Genomic DNA, 24,055 nt, shown 5'->3' on the forward strand with positions numbered 1-24,055 from the left:
GGAGGGCTGCTGCCTGTACCAAGGCTGCTCGACTGCTGGTGGCCACGAGTGGCTCGCAGGGAGCAGGGCAGCAGCACCCCCGGCTCAGAGCCCCCCAGCATCAGGGGTACCACGGGCTGGGCTGTGCTGGGGGCTCCCCCCGATATCTGCCCTCACTGTGGCCTCGGGGCGGCTCCCCGGTCCCAGCAGCAGGGCTGGGTGGTGGGCTAGTCCTGGTGCCGGCCTCGGTGGGGTCCGGTGAGCCTGGTGCTTGGGGCGATGGGTCAGGGCTACCAGTACCGGTGTTGAAGCACTGGCAGGAGTGCGGGTACAGTATGGGGGTGCAAAGGGTGGGGGGCAGGGAGAAGGATGGGGTACAGAATGGGTGCTGCAGGGTGCATGGGATGCTCAGGGTGTGGGATGGGGGTGCAGGGATGCAGGAGGTGGGATGGGGGCGCAGGGATGCTCAGGGTGTGGGATGGGGGTGCAGGGATGCAGGAGGTGGGATGGGGGTGCTGGGATACTCAGGGTGTGGGATGGGGGGTGTAGGATGCAGGAGGTGGGATACGGGGTGCAGGGGTGCGCAGGATGCAGGATGGGGGGGGCAGGGGTGCGCAGGATGCAGGATGGGGGGGGCAGGGGTGCGCAGGATGCAGGATGGGGGGCCAGGGGTGCGCAGGATGCAGGATGCGAGGCACAGAGCATAGGGTGCAGACCCAGGGCTGCAAGGTCTCAGGCAGAGGGGTTGTTTGGGGTGCAGGTGGGGCAGGGGCGAGGCTGGGGGATGCAGGGTGTGGGGTGCAGAGATCCCACCGCCCCAGCCTGGCTCCCGTCAGCCCTCTTGCAATCCCGCTGAAGCAGATCCTTGCCTTTGTCCCAGGACAAGGATCTCTTGCTCTGGCCGCGATCCTGATGCTCTCACCCCCAGCCCCTCGCTCCCTGGCAGCGCCCCGGGGTCCAGCAAGCCGACAGCGCCTGCTCTTGCCTTGGTTTGATTTCACAGACCGGATCATTAGCCCATAAGGAGGTTCCCACTGGCCGCCTTGATTCTCAAGCATCAACGCTTCCTCCGGCTCTCCGACGCCCGCGATGCATGGCTGCAGCTCACCCCGTGAGCCCCGGGGGAGCGCGGGACCCTTTTTCTCTGCTGGCTGCCTGCAGACCAGTGGAGATGCTGCGTCTCAAGCTCATTCTCAGGATTTGCAACCTCTTCTCCATCACCACGCTGGAAACCTCCTCGAAGAGCTGGGCAGAAGCTTCTCCTGCCGGGGAGGTAGGGCTGAGGGACACCCGAGGCACGCGGGGAACAGAATAGACCTTGGGGGTCTGCCCAGGCAGCAGCGTTCTCCCAGCCATCCTGCCCACCCCCCCACCCCACCCCCCGCAATTACACTAATGAGAAGAGCTTGGAAGAGGGAAAGAGCAGCTCATGCCCAGAAGCTGAGGGTCTCCTGCTGGCCGAGGACCAGGCCAGGCTGGCAGCCGGCGCTGTGCCCCTCCTCTAATGCAACGGCCACGGCTCACGGCCCTGCTACCAACGCGCTCGACGCCACCACCTCTGCAGCACCGGCAGCTCCTTTTGCAGCACCCCCGCTGCCGCCTTGCAACCTTCCTCCTCCTCCTCCTCCTCCTCCTCCTGCCGCTCGCTGGGGCCAGCGGGAGGGAGGGGGGAGCGCTCCTCGCTAACTCCTGCTTGTTTTCTACGTAACTTTAATTGCAGGGCACGAGGAGTAAACCACCTACCACCAGTGGCAAGTGGAGTTTTGCACAGAAATTCCTCGGCATCGGGCTGGTACGTCCCTGCCTACGTGCGCGCAAAATCCAGCGTTATTTATGGAAGGGAAAGAGTTACAAAGGAGAAGATTACAGGCTGAGTATACCTGGAATAACACAGTGACTTTGATTACAATTACTGACACTGCTGGGTGAGGTGTAATTAATATCGTGGAGTAATTACACGGTTACTTCATCTGTTTAAAAATATATAAATAGCCTCTGCTGAGTTTTCATTGAAAGCAGCAAACACCAGCCCCAAAGTCGGAGCCCAGCAGGGCTCCACGCAGGGACTCAGCAGAGCCCCACCACGGCCCCAGGGCAGAACTGGGAGGCGGGGAAAGGGGGAAATGGTGAAAGCAGAACAGAAAACGGCTGGTTCCAGAAGGAGCCAGGTGATGCCGAGGGTACCTCAGGGAGCTGAACGCCAGCACTGAAAAACACCAAGCGAAAGGAACCTGAGGGGCTGCGCTTTGGCAGGCGCGAGCAGCGGCTAATGCTGAGCGCCGGCACAGCGCCGGCTGGTGCTGCTGATCCCCACCAAACCCAGCAGAAGTGGCACAAAGGTGATGGGCTTTGTTTTAAACAGATGAAGCGCCTGCCCCCGTGACCACATCAGTGGCCAGCGATCCCGGTGGATTCAGCGATCCCGGTGGATTCAGAGCTGCCTGCTGGGCTCGAGCATCGAGCGGAGGCAGTTGTAGCTGATGGGTTTTTTTCCTCCGGTGCAAAGAGCCCGCTGGCTTCCCAAAATGCTGGGGGGGGGGGGAGACACGACTCCTGGGTGGGCGGCGATGTGAGCACCTGGAGACCACCCCGGCACCTGGGCTGGCCCGCCAGCCCCGTCATCGGCCACTGCCACATCCCTGCCCGGCCCCGCGGCCCCACACGCTTTAGGCACTGCTTTCCCGGCACGTGTCTCCAGGCAGAAGATGACACTGAGGACCAGAAGACAAGAAGCATCCCTCGCTCTGCCCAGGCAGAAAACACTCACGGCTCCAGAGAAATCCCCGGGCACGTTACAGCCAGACAGTGGCACCCACCCAGCAATGCAAGGGGGGTGGTGTGGGGGTCCTGGTAGGGAGATGGGATGGAGCGTGGGCAGCGTAGGTCAGAGCCTGTGCGAGAAACCACCACGTTGGCATCTGCCCGGCGGGGCTTTGCACCGGTGAGAGGGGCAGGGGGCGAGGGGAGCGCCCCGGCCCCTGGTGGGGTCCACGCAGGGCTGGGGGGGGGAAACTCTCCCTCCGGCGTCTCCGTTGCTTCAGTGCTTCTGACTTGTTGTTTTGTTTTGTTTTCAAATGTGAAGACCTGAGATTGAGCGTGGGTTTTCCGGACACCACCGGACGCCATGGCGCGGGCTGGCCCGAGGCGTCGCCTCCCATCCCCTTCCTTCACCACGTGTAGAGGCACCTGAACGGGGATGCGATTCCCGATACCAAGGCGTTGGCAAAGCTCCGAGCAGCGCTTGGCACTGCTGGTCCCACCGGCTCCGGCCGAAGGGTCCCGCAGTGGATCGAGGACCAGAAGAAAATCCATGGAGACCTCGGGACCTGCGCGGAAACGCTTCCCCTATCCCTGGGGGGCTGAGGGGCTGCGGTTTTAGCAGCTGCTTGAGCTCGTGTAAGGGGTGGGGAAGGAGGTGGAGCTGACCCCGATGGGGCTCTCAGAGAGAGGAGTTTGTGGGGTGCCCACCGGCACGCTGACCCCCCGCGCCTCCAAGACGGCGGCGAGCAGGCGCTGCTGCTGCTGGCGCAGCATGTCAGCCATCAGCAGGGGCAGGGAGTTGAAGCTGGCGCTGAGCTGCTCCAGCTTGGACTCCAGGCTGCTGATCTGCTTCTCCAGGTCCTCGCTGCGGTCGTTGAGCTCGGTGATGAGGTCGTACATCACGTTCTGCATCTGGGGAAGGGGACAGAGGGGACAGCAGAGGGGTTAGTGCCACTGCAGCAGAGTCCTTTAGCCCCTTGCCGTAAGCAATGCCCCGAGAGCTGCCCCATCGCAGCCCACTGTGACCGCAGCTTGTCATGCCCCGGGACACCAAAACAAGAAAACTGCCTCTGTGCAGGCGGAGGGGCCAGGGGCAGCCAGCCCCGTGCTGCGGAGCAACTGTACCCCCGGTTTGGGCTGCAAAAAGGGGTGCAGGGAGCAAACCCCTTTCCTGGACCCCAGCAGCGCCTGGCTTGGGGCTGTGTTTCGCCTCCTGCCTTGCAAGGGCAGCCAGCCCACAGCAGCTATTCCCAGCTGACATCCAGCGAGCCGGAACATTCCACGGTCAGCCGGGTCCGCTCGAGGCTTTACGAGTGAAGAGAAACAGGCGGCCAGCCTGGCCGAGCCGAGCGGTCACCGCGGGGGGACTTGCCTTCGAGAGGTCCACCAAGGTGTTGGCTTGGTCGCTCAGCTTCCTCTGCTCCATCTTCACGCTCCGCAACCTGGGGAGAAGGAAAGAGCAACACAGCTGCACCCCCTCCCCAATTACAAACCGCACCCCAGGCAACGGGAAATTGTCCCCACGTCCCTGCCAGGGGCCAGACCCCGCTCCCTTGGGCTGGAGATCAGCATCCCGCCCAGCCCGGTGCGCGGCCCCTTACTGGTGAATGGCTTGTAGGAATTTCCTCTGGTGCTTCCTGACTTTAGCGTGGTCGATCTTCTTCAGCAGCTTGGTGTGCTTGTAGATGAGCCACGTTTCCCGCAGGACGTTGGCTGCCGCGTTCTTGATCTGCAAGAGGAGACTTGGCTGCAGGTCACCGGCCCCAGCTGCACCGGCACACAGGATTTCAGGGAGACGTCGGGCTGGCTCCGCCACCAGCCACCGGTGCATGAGCCGTGGCTGCGAGAGCGTTGACTGGCCCCAGCTGGAGCGAGGTGCTCGGCTCCGCTCCCACACGCTCTCCTGCAGCTTCGTGAGGGATCACGGGTGGCTCCAACGGGAGCAAGGACCAGCAGAGCTGCCCGCCCCGAGCAGCGGGTCTCAGCCCCCCAAGCACCTGCGTCCCCCTCCCACCCTGCACCGACGCTCTGCCACCAGGCTCCTCACCCCTGTGCCAAACTGGATCCTAAGCCTTTAGAGGAAAAAAAAAAAAAAATGCCCAAGTTTTTCTCCGTTCCCACATCCATCTGCCACTCTTGGCAGGCCCTGGATGGGTTACCAGCGCAGGGATGAGGTTTCCACAGGCTCCGCTGCTCACTCCAGGAGGAGCTGGCTGCCCCTGCCTGGCACGGAGCCTGCAGATCCACACTTTGCTTTCCTGGCCCAGCCATGCTGGGGCTCCTGACCACCACCAGGCCACCAGGGCTCCTGCTGGCACGTGGCTCTGCTCTCTGGGGTGACGTGGGGTGGCCTGGCCACATCCCAGCACTGGGACACTGCCATTCCAAGGGCTGCGCCAATGCTCACCTTGCCACCGTGCCCTATATAAAACACGGCTCCTGTCACCAGTGCTTTGCTGAGACCAGAGACCTCCTGCAGCCCCCCCACGCTGCCGGGGATGGGACACCAGACCCCGACACAACCAGCAAACGCACAGACCCCCGACCACAGCCGCAGCATCCCACGTCCCTCCTTGGGGTTGGAAACCACGGGAGCCTCCCGGCACAGACGAGGTGCTGAATCACCAAAATCTGGTTGTCTTCCTGACACCGAGCTAAATGAGCTCATGCTCCGCAAAAGGGGGGAGTCTGAATCCTCTCGGGCGGTGGGGTGGGTGGGGAAACACCCCCCAAGATTTTCCTCTCAGGGGTGTGGCTGAGCATCCTGCATCACCTCAATCCCTGGTACAGAGCTGGTGCTGTTTGCTTCCAGCACAGCATCTGAGGTGCTCGGACACCCTCCCCCACCACAGTGCCACTGAACTGGCACACAGCGGTGCCGACACCTTCCTCTCCCCCCCCGTGGTACCCCCAGCCCCCGCCACGGCACCTTACCCGCTTCGTCAGCTGCGTGTCCATCATGAAGTTGTGAACGTGCTTCTCGGCTTTGGTGAGCTCCAGCTTCCTGGCCACCACCGCCACCACCAGCGCCGTGCAGCCAGCACCCTGCGTGGGGACATGAGTCAGAGAAACAGCTTGTCACCCTCCAGCACCCTCGTGCGACAGCAGCACTCCCACCCTCACCACCGCAACCCCCTAATTAACTAAAGCTCCGTGTTCCCCCCCCCCCCACGTTATCCTAATGAGAAGATAACAGAGAGCCTGGGTGTCCTTGAGCAGCTGATGATGTGCTGGGTAATTAACAGCAGGGGCTGGGGCTGATTAAGGAGGTCAGCGGTGATCAGCAGTGAGTCCTTGTCACCCCTACACCCGTTAGAAATGGGTGCCCCCCCCCCCCCCGCAGTGCCCTGCGGGATGAGGAGCTCCCCGCTGCCAGGAGGGGTCCAGGGTGGGAGAACAAGTGGGGAAGCACCTGAGGGAGGGGGAAAGCGGAGAAGGGGACCCCCAGATCGGGACCCCCTGAATCGCCACGTGCCCCAGCAGCGACAGCTGGGAGGTCGCTTATCCCGGCGATTAGGGCTGGATCCGCGCAGCAGCCGCTGGCTCCGGCGCTGATTGGGCTCTGGAGAGCGGAGGTGCCAAGGCTCTGCTCCCTGGGGGGCTCCTGCTGCTGCCCCCTCCAGCTGAGCCACCCCCCTCCCGGCACTCTGGCAGAGGCCCACCACCCTGGCAAGCACTTCTTAATTTATTAAAGAGTCATTAATTAACACCATGCTCTGAGCCGAAGCCTTTAGCATCCCTGAAGGTCCCACCACGTGCTCTCGGCTCCCACCACTTTTCCCAGTGGAGCGGCTGCTCCTGGCACTGTGGCTCGGGGACCCCCCCCCCGCAAGCCCTGGCAGTGATGGGGGTCCCCAGTGCCGGCAGCGGGGGGGCTGTGCTGCTGGGAGGGGGTAATGCTTTGCCAGATGGTGTCCCAGTTCAGAGTAACCACTGGCTGGGTGGGAGCTCTGGGACTCTGCGGCACCGGGCCCCCCTCAGCTGAACGGGGACGGGGGGGGTGGTGCTCCCCTGCGCCATGCTCCCCACTCCGTCGGGATTTTCTCTCTCACTTGGCTCCTGTCAACAGCATCAGCCTCGCTGGTGCCCAGCCTCACATGGGACAGATCAAAGACTTGCAGATGATATAAAATTAATACCCACCAGCGGAGCTGCCTCGGCCGACGGTTCTTTGTGGGGTGCAAAGCGGCAGAGATGAGCTTGGCCAGTGCCGGGCACCAGCTCGGGGGGGCCGCAGCTGGGAAGGGGGTGACAGCTCCATCCCCGGGGGCTGGAGCCAAGAGGACAGAGCTGGGTGCTGTGACCGCAGGGTCCCCAGACGCTCCATCTGGAAAGCCCCACAAGCCGGGACATCTCCCGGGTGCCTTGGAGTGGGGACGCCGGAGGTCCCAGAGGACACTGACCCTTTGGCCATGCGGAAACAAAGCCGCGGTGATGCTGGTGGCGCGGTGATGCCGGCGTGAGCACAGCAGGGCAGAGGGCTCCCAGCTGGTCCCAGCTCTCGGCAGGAGCCAGCAGCATTTGGGATCACTCCAGGCGATAGAAGCCAGGTGGTGCAAACAGGGATGGCCAAGGGATGCTCGTGGGCTCCCTGGGGACATCCCTGACCCCACCGCGATCCAGCTCCCCCCTCCTGGCTGAACGCAGGTCCAAATCCACCCTGAACTCACCAGCAGGGACAGCGGGACATGGGACCGGCTGGTGTCCCACCCTGCACCCTGCGGGGCTGCAGCACCCGCCAGGGACGCGCCCAGCCTGCACCATCACCTCCTTAACCAAACCGCCACGTTCTGCTAATTACTGCGCTTACAGGAATTGCAATTACAGCTCTGTCAGCTTCCAGGCTGCGCGAGCTCGGAGCTGAAGCCATTATGCCTTGTGCGTGGACAAGCCAGCCAAGGAAGCGGCCCCCCTTAAAATCCGGTGGTCCTGCTGCCACGGTGGGGACAGGCAGAGCCTGCGGGACCGGCAGGCGGCTTGGTACGGCGCTTACCATGATGCCGGTGAGCAGACAGACCCCCTTCCCGCAGTAGGTGTGCGGGACCATGTCACCGTAGCCGATGGAGAGGAAGGTGATGGAGATGAGCCACATGGCACCCAGGAAGTTGCTGGTTACGTCCTGCTGGTCGTGGTACCTGCCAAGGAGACGCGGGCATCAGCGAGCATCACGGCAGGGGACAGGAACGGCTGGGGGGGGCACCTGGGCGCGGGGGCTGCCCTGGCACGAGGCTGTGCGGTGTGACAGGGACTAGGGATTAATAACATGGCAGGATGCCCCGTAGCAGTGGCGGTTGCGCAATTTCTGGCACGGGAAAACCCACACAGACAAAATCACAGCAAAAACTCAAAGGAAAGGGCTTCTGCTTTCCGTCAGACCTGTCACCACATCCTGGTCCCGCCGCCTGCGTCCCCGGTGCCACGTGGCGTGGCAGCCAGAGCCAGCTGATGGGAGAAACAGCTGCGGCTCTGCAAGGACCCCGACCGCGCCGGCTCGCTGCCGATGGCCTCCTACGCATCCCCCTGCTGCCACAGCTCAGGCTGAGCCCACTCCCCCTGCACCACCCCGGGGGTCTGTGCCGGCAGCGGCCCCGGCAGATCCCCCACGGATGGATCCTGCCAAGCCTCTGGCACGCACTGGCTCTCGGAAGGGGACGGGGGACGGCTCGCACGCTGGAGACGAAGCACACATGGAGTGGCTGCAGCTTTTGGGGGCGCCGCAAACTTTCCATGGCTGCGTCCCCACTGCGCTGCGAGGTCAGTGGCTGCCCTGGCCAGCCCGGCGGCCAGCTGTGGCTCGTCCGGCAAACACGCAACTGGGGGCTCCAGCTGCCTCCAGCTTCCCCCCAGCCGGCATGAGCCCAGCTAAGCCGCATGGGGATGCTTCGAGGGGATGCAGCGCTGGCTCCCGGCCCCAGAGCGGGGGCTGGCCCAGCCTGCAGCAGGATTAAGCCCCAAATCTCGGGATGCACAGGGGGCAGGTGGCACCTTCGCTTCGCCGCAGGCAGTGTGGTCACCCTCCTGCCTGCACGCATCCCTCTCCCCGCAGGCTTCTCCCAGGCTCCTCAAGAAATCATTAGAGGGAAACCAGATGGAGCTTTTGGCAATCCCCCCTGGTTCATCCCAGCTCCTCGTTCCCGGAGCAGTTGGGTTTTCTCCTCTTCCAAACTGTTTTTCCTCCCCAAGTAACTGGAGAATTGAATGAGATCCTGGTGCAGGAGGAAGCGCCCTCAGCCACGACAAGCGCCGCTGCCGCGCTCTGGGCAGGGCTGGCCAGGGGAGCCAGAGCCCATCACCGCAGCCACATTTTGGGGGCTCCCCAAAATCCCGGCACTGGCAGCGGCACGCATCCCCTGTCCCAGCCGTCGTGTTTCCCTGGGAAAGGCTGAGCCCAGCCCAGCCCGCAGGATGTGAGATCTTGAGCGGCGGGGACGACCCCGGGAGCATTGTGCTGGGCAAGGGGGTTACGGTGCCGCTGAAAAGCCGGACATTTTCTCTTCCGAGAAGCACTTTGAGCAGAAGGAGCCGATAAACAGGAGGGGCTGGCCCGTGGTGTGGGCAGGGAGAGGGGCTGCCCGCTCACACCGGGGGCTGCCACAGTCGGTGGGACCCCAGCACCGGTTTTCCATCACCCCCTTGTCTGCCCACCCCCACTAAGGGCACAGCCGCTCTCCACCAGTGGGGCATCGCCCCAGTCCTGCGCCACCATGAAGCAGAGCATCTCCACACCGCGATGCCACGGCACCGGCTGGGCTGAAGCCACCCCACGGCTTTGGGAGCACCCAGGGGGGCTGCGGGCTGGCTGCCCCCTCGCCCGGGGGAGCGGGGCTGCCTGCACATGCAGGCACATGTGCGAGCACACGTGCGCGCCGTCGGCAGGCAGGGCAGCATCGCTGGCACCGCAGGCAGCGCTGTGCGGCGGCCGGGCGAGCGGGCGAGGTTGCTAAGCGACTCGCTGCCTTCGGAGAGCTGCGGCCCCCCAGCATGCACAGGAGGATGCCCGGCAGCAACGCTGTGCCCGCCGGCATCGCGGCAGCCCACGGGGCCGAAGGGACCCTTGCACCCAGTGACCATGGCTTGGGGCACAGCCACGTCCGAGCGACCCAGCCCTTGCAGGTGCCGGTTGGGAAGGGTCCCACAAGCTGCAGGAAACTGGTTTCCAGTGCCAGTGCAGCAACCATTGGTGGGGACACGTCCTGGGGGGCCCTTGTGGGAACTGCATGGCACCCAGGGCCAGTGCATGACCTGGGGACGATGCATCCCTCAGGGATGAAACGTGTCCCAGGGGTCATGCACCCCCCGTCATGTCCTGCAGCCCCCCCAGTCGATGCACCCGCAGCTCTGTAGACAGAGGGACATGGCGGCAGCTGCGGTGCCGGTGATCTGCAGCTCCCTGTCTGCGTCATTTCTTTTTTGTTGTTGTTGTCGTCGCTAATGGCTTTTTATTTAGATTGCATTTTCCAGCCTAAGCCCCCCAGGTGCAGTATCAACCCCCCTGCGTGTCCCCTGGGAGCCTGTCTGCCCGCTCCCCATTTAGGAGGCACAAAGAAAAATCTCCTAAACACAATTAAGCAGCGAGCAACTACCCAGCCCATCCCGAGAGCATCATTAAGGGAGGCAGGAAGGCAAACACAGCCTGTAAAAGCGCCTAAAATCTCCGTGTGCTGCTCGGCTCCACTGCCCTGGTCCTTCAGGCTGCTCCAGTGCCCCTTCATGGGGTGACCGGTGCGACGGGTCCCACCCTGGGGAAGAGGAGGAGGGTTGACCTTCCTCCCACCTTGCAGGCACCCAGAAGGAAGCAGGGTGTCCCAGGGGAGCCAGGGGTGCCGGCAGGCGCGACCCCTCACACCTCAGTCCCAAAGATGGCACAAAGCTGCCGGAACTTTCAGCATTCAAGCGATTTCACTAATCCACAGACACCAAATATAATGCACCCGTTGCCTTGGGTGCGTTCCCACAGACCAGCCCCGGCTCTGAGGGACCCTGGGGGCGATGAGCCATGCCTGGATGGCAGCACAGAGCTGGCCTCGGCTCCGAGGGACCCCCGGGGCGATGAGCCATGCCTGGATGGCAGCACAGAGCTGGCCTCGGGGGACAGGGATGGCCCCACACCGGGACACGGCACAGGACACCCGGGGGGGACCTGCCCTCCCTACCCTGGGATGGATGGGTGTCGCTGGCACCATGCGCTGTGGCTGGAGAGAAACCCCCCTGGCATAGCACTGGGGTGGGCTGGGGGTGGGCTGCCACAGCCCCCCAGCTCCCGTCGGGGGACACAGGGGTGCCAGCATGTCTCCAAGAGATGGATGCAGAGCGGTACCCACCGGGGCCAGTCGCCACAGCAACCCAAACACTGAGCGCACCAATGCCGGCGTGATGCCATCCGGCAGTAGGTTTGTCACCACACGGTGTTGTCATGGCAGTCGCTCACAGCGATGCCAGAGCCCGAGCCAGGCACTGCCACTCGCCAGCCTCACGGCGCCTCTGGCTGCTCCCCATGCACGGCCCCCCCATCTCCCACCACCCCTCATACCCACCACCCACCCTCCTGGGGCTCCCAGCTGGCACTGAGCATCGTCCCCTCGCACAGGGACTCTGCCTGTCCCCCAGCACCGCAGTGTGAGGACAGGGCGGTCCCTGCCTCTGCCTCCTGCCCAGGACTGGGGCTCGTTGGTGGGAATCCACGGCTACCAAGCCCCCAGATCCCTGCATCCCTCCCCAGGATGCTGGGACACAGCAGCTGCGCTGAGCATCCCACCCCACCGCGCATCCCAACCCCCCCAGCAGCCCCAGCCCCTCTCACCTCTCGCACACCCGGACCGTCCACGCAGCGATGATCCAGAGGGAAATGCTGAAGACCAGCAGCACCGTCCCAGGGCAGATGGTCATGAGGGTCTTCATGACGAAGCGGGTGTTGAAGTTGATCTTGTTGAGCGCCCCGATGCTGCGCGAGGAGGCGTCGGTGAAGAGCTTGCTGTGCAGCAGCATCACCCGAGCAATCAGGTAGAGGCGCAGGAACATGGGGATGGACAGGATGATGTCCACGTCCGCCTCTGCCCGTGAAGGCGTGTACGAGAAAGCCAGGCGGGCTGTCCAGAAAAATTTGTACTCCCCAGGGATGGGGTGTATGGCACAAACCAGCATCTCCAGGCTGATGTAGAGGATGCGCTCGTATGTCATCGCTATCCGCCAGTCGTCGGCGCCGTTGTCGATCACAAAGAGCTACCAGGATGCAAAACCACACGGTTACCAGTAGCCCCGGCCAGCCCTGCCCCACCAGCACCCCAAGGTGGCAGGGGGGACTGACACCAGAGCCCCATGGAGCTGGGGATGGCTCCAAGCAGGAGGGCTGGGGATGGAAAAGGTGGGAACCAGCCTTCGCCATCACCTTGGCTGCTCCGCCTGGGTGGCCAGGGGATGGTTACGGTGCTGGGGACACCCCAGAAAGCTTTAGGGTGCCCAGCCTCAAGCACATGCCCAGGCACAGCATGGGGACAGCTCGCTCCAACCCGCTCCCACAGCGGCTGGCAGGAGCCCCCCTCCTGCCACAGCACCCCTCCCCCCCCCGCAGATGGACAAGCCGTGGGGCCGCTGAGCGCCAACATGAGCCACCCCAGCCCCTTCGCTCCCCCGGGCGCTGTACCAGTATCACCACCATGCCCCAAGCGCCAGGGCAACTTTTGGGGAGGGAATGCCACAGCTAGAGCACCCGGCTGCTGGCGGCGATGGGATCCAGTTGCCATAGCAACCGCCGGTTCATCCTGGGTACCAGCTCTTCTCCCACCACCGGCAAACGAGTTGGGGTCTCCGCAAGGAGCCAGGGGGTGGCAGCTTGGGCTGGCCCCTCCAGGGTGCCACCAGACCCCGGGGTCACCCACCCCGCCCTGCCTGGGCTGGTCCATCCTGAGGCTGCCATCGGCTCATCCCGGTGTGCCGGGGACACCAGTGTCACCTACAGCGGGGATGTGCTCAGGGCCCCTCCACAAGCACCGCTTGGCAAAGATGCCACCAGGAAGCCATCCAAGGGGGATGTGGCAGCCGGTACTACCGTCACCGGCGTGTCCTTGACCCCGCAAAGCGTGGAGCAACACCGGCTCACCCGAGGGGCCGGGAGCCCTCGTGGCCGCTCCAGCCCAGCCGGTGTGGGGGGAACATCTGGGAATAACCCTCCCACCTTGCCGGAGGCCCCGGTGCACCTGCACCAGCTCCTCACTGGCACGGCACAGCATGGCACAGCATGGCACGGCACAGCACGGCATGGCACAGCACGCAGGGCTCTCCCCGAGGACAGCAAGAGCCACCGGGACTGACTCACAGCGCGGCCGTCCCCGGCCACCTCCCTGGCTGTTTGGAAAGCCCCGCTCCTTTTAGCTGCTTTGTTTGAGAAATTGTTTATAAAAATGCTCCAAGCTGTCAAGGGAGATCCTCAGGCATTTAGCGAGCTGACAGCCCATTCCTTCCTGGAAAAGGGTGTTAAAAATAAACAAATTAGCAAGAGGAAAAAGGCAGGGAGCCTTTTGACTGTGTGTGTGGGGGGGCTTGCGACGGGCCAGGTCAGGGAAGGGAAGGAGCAAGGTGGGATTCGGGCAGGTTCCCCCTGCACCAGCCACTCTCAGCCCCGCACCTGCAGCGCATCACTGCGGGTTTCCATAGAAACCACGGCACAAGCCAGTGGTACCCGAGTGGGGCATCCCCAGCATCCCCAGCACTGGCTCCGGCAGGGGAAGGAGCAAGCGTGGTGGCCACCACAGCTCCAGACAAGTGAAGCACAAGCCCAGAAGCCACGGGCTGGGGGGGAATCTTCACCTCACTAAATGCACAACGAGCCCTGGGCACCCCAATGGCAGGGCTGAGGGGGGCTGTGCCCCCCCAAACCCCCTAGCTGGAGGTGGCAGCCTCCCCAGCACCGTGCTCCATCACATGGCAATAAACGTGGTGCTGGCAGAGGATGGCACAGCACGCTCTGCACCACCCTGGGGCACCGTGACGCGGCAGAGCCTGCCCCGGGGCGCAGAGCAGAGCCACCTCCAGGGCACCAAGCCTGGTGCCACCGGACCCGAGCCACCTCCAGGGCACCAAGCCTGGTGCCACCAGCCCAGAGCCACCTCCAGGGCACCAAACCCGGTGCCACCAGCCCAGAGCCACCTCCAGGGCACCAAGCCTGGTGCCACCAGCCCAGAGGCACCTCCAGGGCACCAAACCCGGTGCCACCAGCCCAGAGCCATCTCCAGGGCACCAAGCCCAGTGCCACCAGCCCAGAGCCACCTCCAGGGCACCAAACCCGGTGCCACCAGCCCAGAGCCACCTGCAGGGCACCAAGCCTGGCACCACCAGCCCAGAACCACCTCCAGGGCACCAAGCCTGGCACCACCAGACCAGAGCCACCTGCAGGGCACCAAGCCTGGTGCCACCAGACCAGAGCCACCAGCCCAGAGCCACCTCCAGGGCACCAAGCCCAGTGCCACCAGTCTGGTGCCACCAGACCAGAGCCACATCCAGGGCACCAAGCCCAGTGCTACCACAGTCAGCTCCAGGGCACCAAGCCCACTGCCACCAGCCCCTGCTGTGGGCACAGGGAGGGTGAGGACACGGTGGCGCTGCCGGCAGCTCCCCACACGCGCTCAGCCTAACGAAGAGCGAGTGACACAGGCAATTAGCAGCAGCTCGTGGCCTTGCAGCGGAAAGCAGAGCTGGGAAGCCGGGGCAGGCAGGAGGATCTTGTTCACCTGCAGCCCTGGCTGGCGGGTGATGGGCACAGGGACACCCCGGGCACCTGCCACCAGCCCATTGGGTGCCAGCAGGCGTAGGCAGCCATAGAGGGGGGACACGAGGTGACGGGCATGACCCCCGGAGCTGCACCCAGGACCCCAGGCACAGCAATGCCCCAGCCCTGGAAAAATTGAGGCACAGGAAGAGCTGGAAATGTCCCAAAGGACTCAGCAATTAATGCAATTAATACTGAGGGAAGAGGCTGAAGCAGCTGTAGGCTTTCCTGGAGGCCGGGGGGGTCTGGCAGTGCCGTAGCAGGGCGAGCGCAGCCCCCCCTGAGCAAGAGGGACGAGGAGCTGAGGATTTACGGCTCTGTCAGCCCCGCTTCCATCCCGGATGGATTATCAGCAATCCCTTTATAAGCACCTAAGAGATAATAGGGCGATCAGCAGCCAGCCCAGCTTCGTCCGGAGCAAATCAAGTCAAACCGATCTCATTCCCTTCCCTGCCCGCCTACCGGGGCTGCAAGGTGCGGTGGCACCGGTGCTGGGGTAGCACCGGTGCTGGGGTCCAGAGCCCCACAGAGGGATGGCAGCGGGGATTTGGGCTCCTGCCGTGGCCCAGAGCAGGGGGAAAGGTGGGAAGCCCCATGCACCGCTCGGGTGGACGCTGTGTTTGCACAACCCGCTCCCAAGAACAACAAGCAGAGGAAGCCAGCGAGCGTCGGGGCACGGTGCGCCCGGCTGACCCCAGCCGCCGCCACCCCAGGGTAAATATTATTCCAGCAAAAAGCAGAGTTCTCAAATATTTGCTTTGAGCAACCCACCGCCAGGCAGGCTGAGCCAGAGGGGTGGCTCCCGGGGGCCGGCAGGGAGCGAGGTGCCCACCAGCCCCCCACGCTGCCCCATCCCCCAGCCTCCGGTGGGATGCGGTGGGATCTTTGCTCCATCACCACACCGAACGCTCAGGGCAGGGGGCTCCGGCGTCCCCTCCCGGGATGCTCCTTCTCCTGCCCAGCAACCCCTTCCTCCTGGCCCCAGAACACAGCGGCATTGCGCCGAAGCCAGATCCCGTGGGGAAGCGCAGCCTTCCTGGAGCAAACTGGGAGCCCTTTCGTTTGAGCAAACTGGGAGCCCTTTCGTTTCCCAGCCAAGCTGGGGCAGGCGGAGAGGAAAAGAGTGGGCAGCCCTGATTAAGAAAGGATTTCACAGCTTTCCTTGGCACCTCAGCTGGTCCGAGCCCTTCCTGGCTGCAGCCTCCCCCAGCCACCGGCACCCTGTGCCCGGGCAGACCCCTGGTGCCTGGCCTCACCACCCCTGAGACCCCTCGCTGCTCCCCAAGACCCCTCGCTGCCCCGCCTTGAGACCCCAGCGAGGAGGGAGGAGGAGGCTCCATGCAGGCTGCGAGCTCGGGTACCGCATCCCACCGGGGTGATGGGCAAACCCCGCAGCCCACCTGCCCCGGCAGCCCCTTGCTCAGCGCCGGTGACACCGGAACATACCTGCACCTCCCGCGTGTGGTAGGCGATGATGAGGCCCAGCAGGATGACGGTGGAGAGGCTGATAAGGCATTTCAGGGCCAGCGAGAACATGGAGTCCTGCAAAGCAAGAGCAGGGTGGGCGTCAGGGGGGACGTGGCCGCAGGACCCTGCCGGCGCTGGCCGCGATGCCAGGCTCTGTGCCCCCAGGGAGATGCTGCCCCCCGCCAGTGCCGGCTTCCCCCCCACCGGCACTTCAGCTGCCACCTGGAGCAGCTCGGCACGGCAGCGATGGCACCGCCAGCACCACGGCCCTTTCGCCAAAATGCTTTTTTAATCTGATTTTGCCTAGTGTAGTTACGAGCCGCCCCTCATTGAGACGTGCAGCATCTGCACCCCGGCGCATCCAGCGTGAGCCCAAGATCATGGCACCCCAATGGATGGTCTAATTAGATCTTCCTGCTAATTAGCTCTACGTAAATTAAACCAGCCACTGATTGACTGGTAGCCAAGGCGGCTGCTCCCCGGGACCCCGTTGGGAAGAGCAGGATTCACCGCCCCCTCCCATGGGCTCGCCTCCGGACCCCATTGCAGTCGCTGGCAACCTCACGCTGCCGCCAGCCACGATCTGGCCCCGCTGGTGCTGGGGCATCTGCTGAGCACTGGCACCCCCTCGCCAAGGTGTTAGCACCAAACCAACCTTCCCTGCTACCGCCCCATCCCCGGCACCCTGAGACCCAGCACACTCGTGGCACAGTGAGATCCGGCACACTCATGGCACACCGAGACCTTGCCAAGCTCATGGCACACAGATCTCGCACACTCATGGCACACCAAGACCCTGCCCCGCTCATGGCATACTGAGACCTGGTACCTGAAGACCCGGCACACTCGTGGCACACCCAGACTTGGCACACTCGTGGCACACTGAGACCCAGCACACTCGTGGCACACCCAGACCTGGCACACTCGTGGCACACCGAGACCTGGCACACTTGTGGCACAGTGAGATCCAGCACACTCATGGCACACCAAGACCCTGCCATGTGCATGGCACACCGAGACCTGGCACACTTGTGGCACACCCAGACCCGGCACAGATGTGGTGCACCAAGACCTGGCACACTCGTGGCACACTTGTGGCACACCCAGACCCGGCACAGATGTGGTGCACCAAGACCTGGCACACTCGTGGCACACTTGTGGCACACCCAGACCTGGCACACTTGTGGCACACCCAGACCCGGCACACTCGTTGCACAGTAAGAACTGACACACTCGTGGCACACCCAGACCTGGCACACTCATGGCACACCCAGACCCAGCACACTCGTGGCACACCCAGACCCGGCACACTCGTGGCACAGTGAGAACTGACACACTCGTGGCACACCCAGACCCGGCACACTCATGGCACACCGAGACTCGGTACACTCGTGGCACACCCAGACCTGGCACACTCGTGGCACACCAAGACCCTGCCACGCTCATGGCACACCCAGACCCGACACACTTGTGGCACACCCAGACCCGGCACAGATGTGGTGCACCAAGACCTGGCACACTCGTGGCACACTTGTGGCACACCCAGACCCGGCACACTCGTGGCACACCGAGACCCGGCACACTTGTGGCACACCCAGACCCGGCACACTCGTGGCACACCCAGACCCAGCACACTCGTGGCACAGTGAGAACTGACACACTCGTGGCACACCCAGACCTGGCACACTCGTGGCACACCCAGACCCGGCACACTCGTGGCACACCAAGACCCTGCCACGCTCATGGCACACTGAGACCCGGCACACTCGTGGCACAGCGAGACCCCGTACACTCGTGGCACACCCAGACCTGGCACACTCGTGGCTCGCCGCACCCATCCGTTGCTCCCCAGTGCCCCAGGCTGCCTTCAGCCCTGCTCCTCTCCCTCTCCCCAGTGCTCCCCAGCCCCACGGGGCAGTCAGATGTGGAGAAGGGACTATTTGCCGCGGAGGCGGTGGCGCATTGTTAACAACTTGGCTCCGGCCGCACAATTGTGTGGATATAATGGCTGGTGCTGAGAGAAGTGCCGGGGACCAAACAACGGCTATTAATAGGCAAACTCCGGGGCAGGGCTCATGCCAAGGCTGCTCCGGATAAACCCTCCTCAGGGGCACTAATCCTGCCTGCCCGAAGCACCAGCACCCACCAGCCCTCCCGGCAGGCGGTACTGCCAAAGGCTGCCGCACACCCACCGCATTCACCGGTCCAGGTCCAGAGGGACCCAGCAGGAAAAGCCGCTGCTGGATCCCACGGTCAGGGCAAAACACTGGGGGGGGGGGCGTCGCCCAAACCGCGGTGACGCCTCAGCACCCCCGGCCCACATCCTCCCCACACCATGCAGGTGGCAGGATGCTTCACCCTGGCGGTGCCGCGCAGGCTGCCGGTGGCTCTGGAAAGCATCGGTGCTGGGAGAGGCCCCATCCTGCCCACACTCGAGGGACAGGCAAAGAGCCGGCAAAACCTGCCCGCTGCATCCTGGCTTTCCGGCTCAGCCCTGGCACCGTCCGGCCTGGGGAGCACGCGGCGGCGGCGTGGGGCAGAGCTGGAGCCACGCCAGGGCCGGCAGCACCGCCAGCCCCGGCCAGCACGACAGCTGCCGACCCCAGCCCCAGGCGCTCCCTTGGGCACGGCGAGCTCCAGTTTCCCACCGGGGATGCCGGGGCGGGGGTGTGTGTGTGTGTGTGGATTTATAAACAGTTGCCCATGGTCACAGCTCCGGCTAAGGGGGAGCCAGGGACCCCCCCGCACCCCATGGTCATCGGCACAAGCATGGTGGCAGGCACAGGGCAGTGGCTGGGTCTTTCCCAGCTGGCACAGCAGCTGGGTGCACGGGGGGCAGCAAGCACGGCAGCGGCACTGCCAGCACCCGGCGAGGGCAGCCGGCAGCCCCAGCACCAGGCACACAGGCCCAGCCAGCGGCGAGGCGGCCGCGGCGCAACAGGTAGCGGGCACAGGTGGGGGCTGGCGGCTCGGCCTTGTTCCTGCCAAAGCCAAGCGGGATCCACCAGGAAAAGGCTCCAGCAGCGAAGCGTCCCCCTCCCTCGTGGGGGGAGGCAGGGATGCGAGGCATCCCCCTGCCTTGGCTGCGGAGCAAACCGCTGCCGGCAGCCCCCACGCGCCTGCCAACGCCGGCAGCTGCGAGCAGCTGGGGCTCAGGAGCCCCCCGCCACCAGCCGGGCACCTCCATGGCGAGACAGAGGGGTCCCCCACGCCCACGGGACCCCCAGCCGCGTCCCTCTCTCCCTCCCTCCACCTGCTCCAGCTCTGCAGCCTCCTCCGCCCCCGCTGCCCTCCCCACCGCCCGCGGCGAGAAGCCCCTTCCCACCCCGCTCCTTCCCCTCTGCCGGCAGCACCGGAGCGTGGGGACCCCCACCGGCCGCCCCCAGCCCCCTCGGCAGCACTGTCCCGCTGACGCCCATGGGTGCCATGCCCGCCCTGCCGGCGCGGGTGCCGATGCCTTCCCCTCTCTGGATAGGTATAAATAACATGACAGATGTCTATACAAAGAGTTATTCATATCGCTGCCAACCAGTGCAGCCCGGGAGCAGGAGCTGGAAGGGGCGTGGGGGGGGGGGAATTATAAATAAAAGACACCGTCCTGCAAAAAAAAAAAAAAAGAAAATGGAAGAAAGGGGTGTGGAGGAGGAGGAGGAGGGGGGGGGGGGGGGAGGGGGGCCTCCGCTGCACCACGCACCACCGAGGGCACGGTGCCTCGAGCAACACCCAGCCCCGGGCCAGTGCTGGGCACCGCAGACCCCGGTGGGTCGCGCGTGGGGCAGCTCCGCCGGGACCCAGTGCAGCACCCACCCCAGCACCCACCGGTCACCCCATGGCCCTGGGCGCCCCCAGCCCAGCACTCTCCCTGTCTGACACCTGCGGCCGCGGTGTCCCCACAGGTCACCCCGTTGGTCCCTGGCCCCACCATTGGTCCCCGGCCAACCCCAGATGGGGCGACCGTCTCCACGCTCACCCCACCAGGCACCGTCCAGCGCCACCAGCCCCGCGCCCACCCACTTGGTCCCTACCTTGGAGTAGAGCCCCCAGGACAGCTCGGTCTCAATGACCATGACAACGATGCCAAACATGCCGAAGATGAGCGCGTAGTCACTGAGGCGCTTGCGCTTCTCGAAAAGCGCCCGGCGGTGCCCCAGCCGGTACCCGATGTTCTGCGCTTTGCGCTTGGGCCCCTTGGCGAAGGCGGCGGGGGGCGGCCGGGCGGGCGGGCGAGCGGGCCGGTGGGCGGGGGGCGCGTGGTTGTCCTCGCGGGAGACGACGATCTCCGGGGGTCCACCGGCCCCGAAGAGCTGCAACGGTTGAGCCTCCGGTTCGGCCTCGATGAGGTTCCTGCGGGATGCGCTGAGGCGGCTGAGGGGCTTCATCACCCCCCCGCTGTACTTGCAGGAGCTCATGGCGATCTCGGTGAAGGGGTTGCTGTCCCGCCGGTGGACCAGCGGGCTGGGCTGCCGGTGTTTGCCGCTGCCCCCCGCGGGCCCCGTCGGGTGGTCGCCGAGGTTGAGCTGGCTGCCGTGGCGGGAGGAAGGGTGGAGGGCGGCGGGGGCGGCGGGAGGAGGAGGAGGGGCCCGTAACGACCCGGGCGAGGAGTGCAACAGGCTGTGCTGAAGCGGCGGCAAAGCGGCGGGAGCCGCTGCTGCCCGTTCATCCCCCGGTAACGGACACGGACACCGACCATCCTCCTCCAGGTCCCCCACGCCCGAATCGTGGAGATGCCCCGATGTCTCCATACCGGCGGCACCGGTGCCGTTTCACCGGGCACCGGCTCCGCTTTCCCGGCCACCGGCCCCGTACGCTGGATCATGAATGGGCGCCGAGCGCTCCCCGCCGCCGCCGCCACCACCACCGCCGCCGCCGCCGCCGCCGCCGCCGCCGCCACCGCCGCCGCCGCCGCCGCCCCCGCCGCCGCCGCTGGCCCGGCCCCGCCGCGCCATTGGCCACGCCGGGGCTCCCCGCAGGCTGACATCATCCCCGCTTCGCCCCCCCCACCCCCTGCGCCCCCGGTTTTTGCAGCTTTGCGGGGTCGTTCGGGACTTGTAGTCCACCGGGGGGCACCGGCGCCGGTACCGGCGCCGGTGCCCCCCGGTGGACTACAAGTCCCGAACGACCCTACAAGGCTTCCACACACCCCCCATCCACCCCCTCCCAAAAGATTCCACCCACCGGTAACCCTCAGCATCCCCCCGGATCAAACCCCTAATCCCCTTAAGGATGCTGGAGATTACGGCAGCATCTGGAGAGGGAGGGGGTCGCGCCCCCCCCCCACGCGCGTGTGTGTGTGTGTGTGTGTGTGTGTGTGTGTGTGTGTGTGTTCCCCCTTCCCCCAGGGATGTCCCCAAGGGTAAGGCTGGACCAGCGGGGTGGCTGCCACAGTGAGTGGGGGGTGGGGAGAGGATGCTAATCCCCCTCCTCAACCCTGCAGCCCCCCAGGACCCCCCCGCTGTCCCCAGCTGCGGGGGGGGGGGGGGGAGAGAAGCAGGTATTAAAGCAGGAGTCGTCTGCTTGGGAAGTAGATAATCCATAGGGAATCGACCGCTGGAAGCCTATTAAAATACACCCAGCTGGTGACCCCTGCCCAGGCAGGGGGAATTAAACCACCCTTCTGCCCCCACCAAAGCTGGGAAGCCCACAGGGGGGGAGGGGGGGCTGTCACCCATGTCCCCCTCCCAAGGAAACGAGACGCAGACGGGGCTGGCAGAGGTTCCCCACGTTGGAGCTTTATTTGCTGGGGAGGGGGGGCCAGCATGAGGCAGAGGGGGGGGTGACGTAGGGTCGTGGGGGGATATACGGTCCCCAAGCAGCGGCAGGGGGTCACCGGGCTATAACCGGCCGCGAAGGGACCGCAGGAGCATCTCCAGCTGCTGGTCCAGGGACACCGCGTCCCCGTCGTTGGTGATCACCCAGTCGAAGGCCACTCCTTGGTCCAGGCCACACTCGGACTCGGCATCATCCACCCCTGGGGAGCAGCGGAGCCGTGGGAGCCCCCGAGGCGCGTCAGGATCCGTCCATCCCCCCATCCATCCCACCCAGAGCTGGGGGGACTTTATCCAAACCCCCCAACCAGGGGCTGGCGCCGGTGGAGCTGTGCCCGTGGGGCAGCTGCCGTGCCGGCACAGCCTGGTTTTGGTGCCACACTCGGGGCAGTGTCGCTTGGTCACCCACCAGCCACAAAGACCCAGTTCCTCCTCTTCCTCGTCTCCTCGCTGGCCACCACCCGCACGGTCTGCACCGCAGCCCCGTACGCGGCCCGGAACCACTCCACATCCGAGAGGCGCCGCGTGTCGCTCACCACCTGTGTGAAGGTGCCGTCAGTGCCCACCCCGTGCCCCTGGCCCCCCATGGACCCCCCAGCTCACCCACACTGGCTGCGCTGCCCCGGCCACTGCCATCCTGCAGAAGAAGCCGGGGTCGGCGTGGCGCCTCTCCTCGCCCCAGCGGATCATGTCCTGCCGGTACAGCTCCTTGTAGGCACCGGCGTCCAGGAGCCGCTGGAAATCCAGGCCATGCTCCTGCGGGAAGAGGAGGTCAGCAGGCACCGCATGGCACAGCACGGCATGGACGGCATGGCATGATGCGGCACAGCATAGCACAGCGTGGCACAGTGTGGCACAGCACAGCATGGCATGGCATGGACAGCACGGCATGGCACAGCATGGTGCAGTGTGGCACAGCGCAGCATGGCATGGCACGGCATGGCACGGCGCAGCACGCCGTGGCGCAGCACAGCACGGTGTAGTGTGGCGTGGCACAGCACAGCACGGCATGGCATGACACACCATGGTGCAGTATGGCACGGCACAGCATGGCAAGGCTTGGTGCAGCACGGCACAGTTAAGCGCAGCATGGAATGGCAAGAAATGGTGCAGCATGGCAGAGCACGGTGTGGCATGGCAGAGTGCAGCATGGCATGGCACGGCTTGGTGCAGCATGCCATGGCTCAGCACAGCATGGCGTGGTGTGGCGTGGCACAGGTAAGCACGGCATGGCATGATATGGCGCAGCATGGCAGAGCATGGTATGGCACAGCATAGCGCAGCGTGGCACAGCACAGCGTGGCTCAGCGTGGTGCAGCGTGGAATGGCACAGCATGGCACAGCTCAGCACGGCGTGGGACGGCATGGTGTGGGACATGTTCTGGCAGGGCTCAGCGTGGTGTAGCGTGGCACAGCACGGTGCGGCGTGGTGTGATGTGGCAGGGTGTGGTGTGGTGTGGCAGGGCGGCGGTACCTTGGCATACTGCTCCTTGAGGGGCCCGGAGAGGCGCAGGACGGTGCAGATGTCGGGGCCCAGCCTGTACGGGAGGGGTCAGCGGCACCGGGCGGCTCCACCCGGGCAGGTCCTGGCCTCCCCACCCTCCGGTACCGGCCCCGCCCCCCGGTACCGGCCCCGCCCCCCGGTACCGGCCTCACCTCCCTGTACCGGCCCCGCCCCCCGGTACCGGCCTCACCTCCCGGTACCGGCCCCGCCCCCCGGTACCGGCCCCACCTCCCAGTCCCGGCCCCGGCTCTGGCCCCGCCTCCTCGTACTGGCTCCACCCTCCGGTACCGACCCCGCCGCCCCGCTTCGGGCCCTCCTGCCGGTACCGCCCCCGCCCCCCGTTCTGGCCCCGCCCCCGGTACCGGCTCCGGAGCTCCTCGGCCACGAAGTCCTTCCCCGACTTCCTCTTCCCGCTCAGCAGCAGCACCGCGCGCGGCGCCGCCATCCGCCCGCCCGGCCCCGCCCCGGCCCCGCCCTTCTTTCCCCCCCCGCGGGGCAGCCGATGGTACGGCCCGGGCAGGGAGGGGCGGGTCGCGGCGCCGCTGACTCCGCCCCCCCGGCAGGTGCCCGCCTCACAGCGCCCCCTGCAGGGCGGGGCCGGCACAGCGCCGCACATCGCGGGGAGGGGGAGGCACCCCAAAACCCGGCTGGGGCGGGGCACGGCGCCTTCCCCCCAGCAACCCCTGTGCCACCCAGCACCCCCCTTTCTGCCTCCACCCTGTTATGCCCCAGAACCCCATTTCCCCCCCAGCACGTTGTTTCCCCCCCCAGCACCCCCCTTTCTGCCTCCACCGTTCCCCCCCAGCACTCCCTGCTTCC

General features: G+C 65.4%; 2 protein-coding genes across 2 annotated transcripts; both read right to left on the reverse strand.

Annotated features, from left to right (window-relative positions):
• Positions 1 to 611: 611 nt before the first annotated feature.
• On the reverse strand, positions 612 to 21,237 carry KCNN3 (potassium calcium-activated channel subfamily N member 3). Its single transcript, XM_080368994.1, has 8 exons — positions 19,993 to 21,237; positions 15,947 to 16,042; positions 11,540 to 11,958; positions 7,733 to 7,874; positions 5,674 to 5,784; positions 4,341 to 4,468; positions 4,112 to 4,181; positions 612 to 3,651 (listed from the first exon to the last, which is right to left on the reverse strand). Exons 1-8 carry the CDS (start codon positions 20,707 to 20,709, stop codon positions 3,355 to 3,357), a joined length of 1,980 nt encoding a protein of 659 aa, XP_080225120.1. The 5' UTR covers positions 20,710 to 21,237; the 3' UTR covers positions 612 to 3,354.
• A 434-nt stretch (positions 21,238 to 21,671) lies between these two features.
• On the reverse strand, positions 21,672 to 23,698 carry PMVK (phosphomevalonate kinase). Its single transcript, XM_080369055.1, has 5 exons — positions 23,599 to 23,698; positions 23,207 to 23,270; positions 22,336 to 22,488; positions 22,142 to 22,271; positions 21,672 to 21,935 (listed from the first exon to the last, which is right to left on the reverse strand). Exons 1-5 carry the CDS (start codon positions 23,679 to 23,681, stop codon positions 21,799 to 21,801), a joined length of 567 nt encoding a protein of 188 aa, XP_080225181.1. The 5' UTR covers positions 23,682 to 23,698; the 3' UTR covers positions 21,672 to 21,798.
• Positions 23,699 to 24,055: the final 357 nt, after the last annotated feature.

This window comes from Falco punctatus (assembly GCF_963210335.1).
Source record: "Falco punctatus genome assembly, chromosome: 18".
Taxonomy (NCBI): Eukaryota; Metazoa; Chordata; class Aves; order Falconiformes; family Falconidae; genus Falco; species Falco punctatus.

Bases quoted from the DNA above. Each gene is read 5' to 3' on its own strand.
- KCNN3 (XM_080368994.1), bottom strand. From the start codon at position 20,709: ATGGAGACATCGGGGCATCTCCACGATTCGGGCGTGGGGGACCTGGAG. The intron at 7,875-11,539 runs GTGAGAGGGGCT...TCTCCTTGGCAG, and splicing joins ACGGTCCGGGTGTGCGAGAG to GTACCACGACCAGCAGGACG. The intron at 3,652-4,111 runs GCAAGTCCCCCC...CCCCTTCCCCAG, and splicing joins CCTTGGTGGACCTCTCGAAG to ATGCAGAACGTGATGTACGA.
- PMVK (XM_080369055.1), bottom strand. From the start codon at position 23,681: ATGGCGGCGCCGCGCGCGGTGCTGCTGCTGAGCGGGAAGAGGAAGTCG. The intron at 23,271-23,598 runs GTACCGGGGGCG...CCTCCCGTACAG, and splicing joins GCCGAGGAGCTCCGGAGCCG to GCTGGGCCCCGACATCTGCA. The intron at 21,936-22,141 runs GTGGGTGACCAA...GCTGCTCCCCAG, and splicing joins GAACTGGGTCTTTGTGGCTG to GGGTGGATGATGCCGAGTCC.